Source organism: Montipora foliosa, chromosome 6 (assembly GCF_036669935.1).
Source record: "Montipora foliosa isolate CH-2021 chromosome 6, ASM3666993v2, whole genome shotgun sequence".
In the NCBI taxonomy this organism is placed as follows: Eukaryota; Metazoa; Cnidaria; class Anthozoa; order Scleractinia; family Acroporidae; genus Montipora; species Montipora foliosa.
The window spans coordinates 23,200,413-23,210,412 of NC_090874.1; the positions used below are offsets into that span (position 1 = coordinate 23,200,413).

Here is a 10,000-nt window from a genome sequence, read left to right on the forward strand (position 1 = left end):
AATTTCAATGAGAGTCTCCTGCTCAAGTCGTGATTCACGTTCATTTGGCATTTGCCACAGAGGAAAACTGTTTATTTTTAGTACACGAGGAAAGAAGGGTACTTTTTTTTGGATTCCGCCGAGGTTCGTCCGAAGGAGGCCGTATACCGTACTCAAGTCCCGTACCAGCAGCCAACAAGCAGGACAAACAAGGACAAGGCCTGAATGAGGTATGAACGTGTGATAGCAACTTAACCAATCGCATAGAAAATTGGCGAGAAATCACCACTTATCCTTGGACGTTAGCAAAAAATGTGACAGGGAACACAAATTGTGACAATTTCTTTAACGCCAATTGTAACAATCTCTTAACCCCAAAATGTAACCGACTTCTTCAACGCGAAATGTACAAAGCAAAGTGTAACATCTCTTTGGATCAAGTTTTACCAGTAAAGCATATGTTGCATCTCTATGCGTTGTGTGCGAGTGGCGGGCTATGTTGCAGGGAAATCTGTTCTCAGGTTGAATCCGTTTTTACCTAGGTTTAAATTCGTGATCCCCATTTTACCTAGGATGAATTGTGCACTCAACCTAGCTTAAACCCCCACTAAAAAGGATTGACGTGGTGGTCGCAAGAAAATTATTAAAAATTGGGACGTTTGAGATTTAAATAAAACACAAACATTTAGAAAGATATACCCATATTAGGCGAAGCTAATTATACAAACCTATCGATCTTTGGTTTCTATTACCTTCTCGCGTGCCTGGATATCCCATGGGTGGTACATGAACGGGACCGATGATACTGTTAATCAAGCCAAAAGAAAAAAATGTACTTTAAGTAATGTTTAGAAACCGAGCAGCAGTGTTTTTAGACCCGGCTGCGAGGTTTTGGACAGCTTAAAAACATACCACAAAAGCGTGCCCATCTGAACTCAGAACAGTGGTTCAATTGTGAGAGGAGAATATTAGCGTACGGAAGAACAAGCTCTGTCTTCTTAGTACATTTGTGTAAAGAATATCGAGGACTGTCTAATGAGTTAAAAGCTCATACACGGAGCGTTTTTATCGGTGTTTTGCTAGGCCGTTGAGCTTATGAATTATTAATGAGTTTAAACCTTTTCAAGTGGCTGGTGTTTTTAAATGACTGAATAATACTTCGAGTCTTTGCTGGGCATTTACAGGTACAGTGTGGTATACGTGAAGTTCCTGGGGGTGCTTATCGATAAAATTTTAACCTGGAAATTTCATATTGACTATATAAGTAGAGTTGTTCGAATTATTGCATGATTAAGATACTGCGTCCCTCTAAATACGTTAATTCAAATTTGTCGTTCTCTGATATTCCATTTACATACTATGGCATTGCTGCTTGGGGACAAGCGCTAGCTGCGCAGATTGATTGAGAAAGATATTGGTCTTACAGAAACGTGCCCTTCGGCTAGTGTTTTTACTAGTCATATACATCTCATGCTATCCCCATCTCTTTCTCTGGTACCATCTTATTTTGAAATGGCTTGTTCTCTTATGCATGACATATTTACCAATAGGCTGTTTCTGAGTTTATGTCTGCCTCCTCCTTAAAGCAAATCTAAGTGCGAAGCTTTTCTTACAAAAAATTAGCTTTCATTCATATGTTAAGTAGAGCTAATTACTATCACGTTAACCCTGCACTTTGACTCGCTTTGAAGAGGAGGTAGACATGAACTCGGAAATGGCCTATTCTATTCCGATAGACTCCGCATTAAAGGCTTAATTTGCATACTTCCTTCGGTACTAAAAGTCAGCGGTCACTTTCCAAAGTAATTGTAATGTACTTAACTGATTAGAGTGTAATTTGAAGTGCTAAGTTTCTACCACACATGAACCATATTAGCCTTAGCCTAATCTTGTACCCAGATCTCCCAATGTCATACGGAAGAGAGATCTGGTAAAGTTCTATTATGAGCATGCTCAGTGCCAGCGAGGCCCGAAATACGGGCTTATCTATCACTGCGCATGTTCGTACTCTGTATTGTGATTTTTGGGTGATTTTGCGGAATAAACATGGATTTCGAGAGTATTCTTGAAGAGATTCTTCGGGCAGAGGACAAGGAGGCCTTAAACTTAAGCCGAAACAGAAAGAAGCGCTACAAGCGATTTGTTTTTGAACGGTCGAGATTGTTTAATTGTCGCAGCAACTGCAGAATCACTGAAGCGAGCGCTTAGGCTTAATAAACGAGTGCTATTTTTTTCACACCATCTCGTGAAAAGTGTAACTAACCAAACCGTAATAGAAAGCGAAAATGTTAAAGAGTGCTTAGACCTAATCACTGCAACGAGCGCTATTTCCTTGACACGATCTCGTGAAAAATACAGTTAATTTAACCGTAAAATTCACAATTGATCACTACTTAATTCGCGAGTCACGCTTTAAGAACGAGAAATACTGTTTTAAATAAAATACATACTTCAACTTGAATTTATTAGTTTCTGAGTACCGCGTAGCCAGCTACGCAGAACTTTATTCGAGTGGCAGGGAACGTGGGGCTTTCGTCGGTACCATTTACACAAACGCCGCCTTTTTTTAAATGATTTTCCTCAACTGTAAAGCTTTTCCGGCGTCGGAAAAAAACAAAACTTTCCTCCGCACCAACTGGCATTCATTCAAAACAGCACATGCACTTGCGAAAACTAAACCTTCACTTTACCTTCACTGAAGTGCCCCACGAAATAAGCAAATCCGAGGGTAGATTGCACTGCCGCAACCTTTTTTTTAGTAGCCAATGAAAAAGCATGTATTGTCGAACTTTGCCAGATCTGACATTTCCATTTACAGAGTGGATCTGGGTAAGAGATTAGCCTTAGCCCTATTTCATGGGAACGGGCCCACACATGGACAGAGAAAAACTCTAACCAGGGTGGGAATTGAACCCACGGACCTTTGGGTGGATCACCGCTGCTCTACCGACCTGAGCTACAAGGTCAGACGGAGCAGGCCGTGGGAACTGGAGATGTTAAAGTCACGGCAATGAACATGTACAAGTAAAAGAAAGAATTACTTTTTTGCAAACGTTGGCCGTGTAGCTTATATTTTACCAGAGTTAACTGATTAGAGTGTAATGTGAAGTGCTTAGTTTCTACCCCATATGAACCATGTGAGCGTTAGCCCTACTAATGGAAATGGGCCCACACAAGGAGAAAATGGATCCTTCTAGTATCCTCCCCCAGCTTTCAGATATGTTGACAGTATTGGGGAAAGCTATTTTTCTGACCTCATTAAGAGCAGGGATGAGCTAAGGCCTCATATTAATAAAGCTTTCTGTCAGTATGTTCAAAATGTACAAAGATTACAACACTCTTTTTTCGCGATGACCTTGCCAAACAGATTGAGAATATTAGTGAAGTCAATAAAATTTCAATGAGAGTCTCCTGCTCAAGTCATGATTCACGTTCAATGGCATTCGCACAGATGGGAAAACTGTTATTTTCAGTACACAAGGAAAGAAGGTTCCTCTTTTGGATTCCGCCGAGGTTTGTCCGGAGGAGCCGTATACCGTACTCAAGTCCCAGTACCAGCAGCAACAAGCAGGACAGACAAGGACAAGGCCTGAATGAGGTATTAACCTGTATTAGCAACTTAACCAATCGCATAGAAAATTGGCGTGAAATCACCACTGATCCTTGGACGTTAGCAAAAAATGTGACAAGTAATGCAAATTGTAACAATTTCTTTAACGCCAATTGTAACAATCTGTTAACTCCAAAATATAACCGACTTCTTGAACGCGAAATGTAACAAAGCAAAGTGTAACATCTCTTTGGATCACGTTTTACCAGTAAGCATATGTTGCATCTCTATGCGTTGTGTGCGAGTGGCTGCCTATGTTGCAGGTAAAATCTGTTCTCAGGTTGAATCAATTTTACCTAGGTTAAATTTGTGATCCCCATTTTACCTAGGATGAATTGTGCACTCAAACTAGCTTAAACCCCTACAAAAAAGGATTGACGTGGTGGTCGCAGGAAAATTAATAAAAATTGGGACATTTGATATTTAAATAAAACACAAACATTGAGAAAGATCCCATATTGGGCAAAGCTAATTATACAAACTTCTCGATCTTTGCGGTCTATTACCTTCTCGCGTGTCTGGATATCCCATGGGTGGCTTAGGATCAGGGAGCGATGATATTGTTGATGAAGCAAAAGGAAAAAATATACTTTAATTAATGTTTAGAAACCAAGCAGCAGTGTTTTTCGACCCGGCTGCGAGGTTTTTGACCAGCTTTAAAACATACAACAAAGAGGGTGCGCATCTGGACTCAGAACAATGGTTCAAATTGTGAGAGGATAATATCAGCGTACGAACTGAACTGTTGAACTGTGGGAACTGAAGATGTTAAAGTCAGGGCAATGAACATGTACATGCAACGAAGGATTACTTTTTTGCAAACGTTGGCCGTGTAGCAGTTATTTGACCAGACTTAACTGATTAGAGTGTGATGTGAAGTGCTAAGTTTCTACCCCATATGAACCATGTGATCGTTAGCCCTACTAATGGAAATGGGCCCACAAAAGGAGAAAATTGATCCTTCTAGTATCTTCCTCCGGCTTTCAGATAAAATGAAGTTTTTGGGGAAAGCTTTTTTTCTGACCTCATGAAAGAGGAGGGATGAGCTAAAGCCTCATATTAATAAAAGCTTTCAGACACTATGTTCAAAATGTAGAGAAATTACAACACTTCTTTTTGGCCATGACCCTGCTAAACAGATTAAGTATATTAGTGAAGTCAATAAAATTTCAATGAGAGTCTCCTGCTCAAGTCGTGATTCACGTTCACTTGGCATTCGCACAGATGGGAAAACTGTTATTTTCAGTACACGAGGAAAGAAGGGTCCTCTTTTTGGATTCCGCCGAGCTTCGTCTTGAGGAGACCGTATACCGTCCTCAAGTCCCAGTACAATCAGCAACAAGCAGGACAAACAAGGACAAGGCCTGAATGAGGTATTAACCTGTGTTAGCAACTTAACCAATATCGTATAGAAAATTGGCGTGAAATCACTACTGATCCTTGACGTTAGCAAAAAATGTGACAACTAACGTAACTTGTACACATCGCAAAATGTAACAATTTTTTTAACGCCAATTGTAACAACCTCTTAACCCCAAAATGTAACCGACTTCTTCAACGCGAAATGTAACAAAGCAAAGTGTAACAACTCTTTGGATCACGTTTTACCAGTAAAGCATATGTTGCATCTCTATGCGTTGTGTGCGAGTGGCTGGCTATGTTGCAGGTAAAATCTGTTCTCAGGTTGAATCCCTTTTTACCTAGTTTAAATTCGTGATCCCCATTTTACCTAGGATAAATTGTGCACTCAACCTAGCATAAACCCATACTAAAAAGGATTGACGTGGTGGTCGCAGGAAAATTAATAAAAAATAGGACGTTTGAGATTTAAATAAAACACAAACATTGAGAAAGATATACCCATATTGGGCAAAGCTAATTATACAAACCTATCGATCTTTGCGGTCTAATACCTTCTCGCGTGTCTGGATATCCCATGGGTGGCTTATGATCAGGGAGCGATGATACTGTTAATCAAGCAAAAGAAAAAAATGTACTTTAAGTAATGTTTAGAAACCGAGCAGCAGTGTTTTTAGACCCGGCTGCGAGGTTTTTGACCAGCTTTAAAAACATACAACAAAGAGAGTGCCCATCTGGACTCAGAGCAATGGTTCAAATTGTGAGAGGAGAATATTAGCGTACGAACTGAACTGTGTGAACTGTAGGAACTGAAGATGTTAAAGTCACAGCAATGAACATGTACAAGTTCAAGGAAGGATTACTTTTTTGCAAACGTTGGCCGTTGTAGCAGTTATTTGACCGGATTTAACTGATTAGAGTGTAATGTGAAGTGCTAAGTTTCTACCCCATATGAACCATGTGAGCGTTAGCCCTACTAATGGAAATGGGCCCACACGAGGAGAAAATTGATCCTTCTAGTATCCTCCCCCGGCTTTCAGATATGTTGAAGTTTTTGGGGAAAGCTTTTATTCTGACCTCATTAAAGAGGAGGGATGAGCTAAAGCCTCATATTAATATAAGATTTCAGTCAGTATGTTCAAAATGTAGAAAAATTACAACACTTCTTTTTGGCCATGACCCTGCTAAACAGATTAAGAATATTAGTGAAGTCAATAAAATTTCAATGAGAGTCTCCTGCTCAAGTCGTGATTCACGTTCACTTGGCATTCGCACAGATGGGAAAACTGTTATTTTCAGTACACGAAGAAAGAAGGGTCCTCTTTTTGGATTCCGCCGAAGTTCGTCCGGAGGAGGCCGTATACCGTCCTCAAGTCCCAGTACCATCAGCAACAAGCAGGACAAACAAGGACAAGGCCTGAATGAGGTATTAACCTGTGTTAGCAACTTAACCAATATCGTATAGAAAATTGGCGTGAAATCACTACTGATCCTTTGACGTTAGCAAAAAATGTGACAACTAACGTAACTTGTAACATCGCAAAATGTAACAATTTTTTTAACGCCAATTGTAACAATCTCTTAACCCCAAAATGTAACCGACTTCTTTAACGCGAAATGTAACAAAGCAAAGTGTAACAACTCTTTGGATCACGTTTTACCGGTAAAGCATATGTTGCATCTCTATGCGTTGTGTGCGAGTGGCTGGCTATGTTGCAGGTAAAATCTGTTCTCAGGTTGAATCCCTTTTTACCTAGTTTAAATTCGTGATCCCCATTTTTCCTAGGATGAATTGTGCACTCAACCTAGCATAAACCCATACTAAAAAGGATTGACGTGGTGGTCGCAGGAAAATTAATAAAAATTAGGACGTTTGAGATTTAAATAAAACACAAACATTGAGAAAGATATACCCATATTGGGCGAAGCTAATTATACAAACCTATCGATCTTTGCGGTCTAATACCTTCTCGCGTGTCTGGATATCCCATGGGTGGCTTATGATCAGGGAGCGATGATACTGTTGATCAAGCAAAAGGAAAAAAATGTACTTTAAGTAATGTTTAGAAACCGAGCAGCAGTGTTTTTAGACCCGGCTGCGAGGTTTTTGACCAGCTTTAAAACATACAACAAAGAGAGTGCCTATCTGGACTCAGAACAATGGTTTAAATTGTGAGAGGAGAATATCAGCGTACGAACTGAACTGTTTGAACTGTGGGAACTGAAGATGTTAAAATCACGGCAATGAACATGTACAAGTTCTAGGAAGGATTACTTTTTTGCAACGTTGGCCGTGTAGCAGTTATATTTGACCAGACTTAACTGATTAGAGTGTAATGTCAAGTGCTAAGTTTCTACCCCATATGAACCATGTGAGCGTTAGCCCTACTAGTGGAAATGGGCCCACACAAGGAGAAAATTGATCCTTCTAGTATCCTCCCCCGGCTTTCAGATATGACGACTGTTTTGGGAAAAGCTATTTTTCTGACCTCATTAAAGAGGAGGGATGAGCTAAGGCTTCATATTAATAAAAGCTTTCAGTCAGTATGTTCAAAATGTACAAAAATTACAACACTTCTTTTTGGCTATGACCTTGACAAACAGATTAAGAATATTAGCGTAATGAATAAAATTTTAATGAGAGTCTCCTCCTCAAGTCGTGATTTACGTTCAATTGGCATTTGCACAGATGGGAAAACTGTTTTTTTCAGAACACGATTATAGAAGGGTCCTCTTTTTGGATTCCGACGAGGTTCGTCCGGAGGAGGCCGTATACCGTACTCAAGTCCCAGTACCAGCAGCAACAAGCAGGACAAACAAGGACAAGGCCTGAATGAGAGGTATTAAGCTGTGTTAGCAACTTAACCAATCGCATAGAAAATTGGCGTGAGATCACCACTGATCCTTAGACGTTAGCATAAAATGTGACAAGTAACGTAACTTGTAACATTATCGCAAAATGTAACAATTTCTTTAAAGCCAATTGTAACAATCTCAACCCCAAAATGTAACCGACTTCTTCAACGCGAAATGTAACAAAGCAAAGTGTAACAACTCTTTGGATCAAGTTTTACCAGTAAAGCATATGTTGCATCTCTATGCGTTGTGTGCGAGTGGCTGGCTATGCTGCAGGTAAAATCCGTTGTCAGGTTGAATCCGTTTTTATCTAGGTTAAATTCGTGATCCCCATTTTACCTAGGATGAATTGTGCACTCAACCTAGCTTAAACCCCTACTAAAAAGGATTGACGTGGTGGTCGCAGGAAAATTAATAAAAATTGGGACGTTTGAGATTTAAATAAACACAAACATTTAGAAAGATATACCCTTATTAGGCGAAGCTAATAATACAAACCTAACGATCTTTGCGGTCTATTACCTTCTCGCGTGTCTGGATATTTCATGGGTGGCTTATGAAGAGGAACCGATGATACTGTTGATCAAGCAAAAAGAAAAAAAATGTACTTTAAGTAATGTTTAGAACACGAGCAGCTGTGGTTTTAGACCCAGCTGCGAGGTTTTTGGACAGCTTAAAAAACATACCACAAAAAGCGTGCCCATCTGGACTCAGAACAATGGTTCAAATTGTGAGAGGAGAATATTAGCGTACGAGAAAACAAGCTCTGTCCTCTTAGTGTTATTTGTGTAAAGAATATCGAGGACTGTCTAATGAGTTAAAAGCTCATACACGGAGTGTTTTTATCGGTGTTTTGATAGGCCGTTGGGCTCTTGAATTATTAATGCTGTTTGAACCTTTACAAGTGGCTGGTGTTTTCAAATGACTGAATATTACTTCCGAGTCCTTGCTGGGTATTTAAAGGTAGAGCGTGGTATACGTGACGTTCCTGGGGGTGCTTATCGATAAAATTTTAACCTGGAAATTTCATATTGACTATATAAGTAGAGTTGTTGGAATTATTGCATGATTAAGATACTGCGCCCCTCTAAATAAGTAAATTCAAATTTGTCGTTCTCTGATTTTCAATTTACATCCTATGGCATTGCTGCTTGGGGACAAGCGCTAGCTGCGCAGGTTGATTTGCGAAAGATATTTGTCTCACAGAAACGTGCCCTTCGGCTAGTGTTTTTACTAGTAATATACATCTCATGCTATCCCCATCTCTTTCTCTGGTACCATCTTATTTTGAAATGGCTTGTTCTCTTATGCATGACATATTTACCAATAGGCCGTTTCTGAGTTCATGTCTGCCTCCTCGTTAAAGCAAATGTAAGTGCGAAGCTTTTCTTACAAAAATTAGCTTTCATTCATATGTTAAGTAGAGCTAATTACCATCACGTTAACCCTGCACTTTGACTCGGTTTGAAGAGGAGGTAGACATTAACTCGGAAATTGCCTATTCTATTCCGATGGACTACGCATAATAGGCTTAATTTGCATACTTCCTTCGGTACTAACAAGTCAGCGGTCACTTTCCAAAGTAATTGTAAGGTACTTAACTGATTAGAGTGTAATGTGAAGTGCTACGTTTCTACCACATATGAACCATGTTAGCGTTAGCCCTATTGATGGGAACGGGCCCACACAAGAACAGAGAAAAATTCTGACCAGGGTGGGAATTGAGCCCACGACCTTTGAGTTGGATCACCGCTGCTCTACCGACCTAGCTACAAGGTCAGACGGAAGCAGGCCGTGGGAACTGAAGATGTTAAAGTCACGGCAATAAACATGTACAAGTTCAAGGAAGGATTACGTTTTTGCAAACGTAGGCCGTGTAGCAGTTTTATTTCATCAGACTTAACTGATTAGAGTGTAATGTTAAGTGCTAAGTTTCTACCCCATATGAACCATGTGAGCGTTAGCCCTACTAATGGAAATGGGCCCACACAAGGAGAAAATTCATCTTTCTAGTATCCTCCCCCAGCTTTCAGATATGTTGACTTTTTTTGGGAACGCTATTTTTGTGACCTTAGTAAAGAGGAGGGATGAGTTAAGGCCTCATATTAATAAAAGCTTTCAGTCAGTATGTTCAAAATGTACAAAAATTACAACACTTCTTTTTGGCGATGACCTGGCCAAACAGATTAAGAATAT

General features: G+C 39.9%; 1 protein-coding gene across 28 annotated transcripts in view; it reads right to left on the reverse strand.

The window, feature by feature from the left end:
• Positions 1 to 10,000, reverse strand: part of LOC138008882 (uncharacterized) — a 63,442-nt gene that overhangs the window by 42,520 nt on the left and 10,922 nt on the right. For 19 of the 28 annotated variants that reach the window (XM_068856171.1, XM_068856164.1, XM_068856191.1 and 16 more), the window contains exons 2-5: positions 8,327 to 8,380; positions 6,891 to 6,968; positions 5,503 to 5,556; positions 4,096 to 4,149 (exon numbers count right to left, since the gene is read on the reverse strand). In XM_068856171.1, coding sequence (XP_068712272.1) covers positions 4,096 to 4,149; positions 5,503 to 5,556; positions 6,891 to 6,968; positions 8,327 to 8,380 — 240 coding nt within the window. The remainder of the gene's footprint in view (positions 1 to 4,095; positions 4,150 to 5,502; positions 5,557 to 6,890; positions 6,969 to 8,326; positions 8,381 to 10,000) is intronic. The other 9 variants (XM_068856170.1, XM_068856184.1, XM_068856168.1 and 6 more) reach the window with 8 other exon arrangements.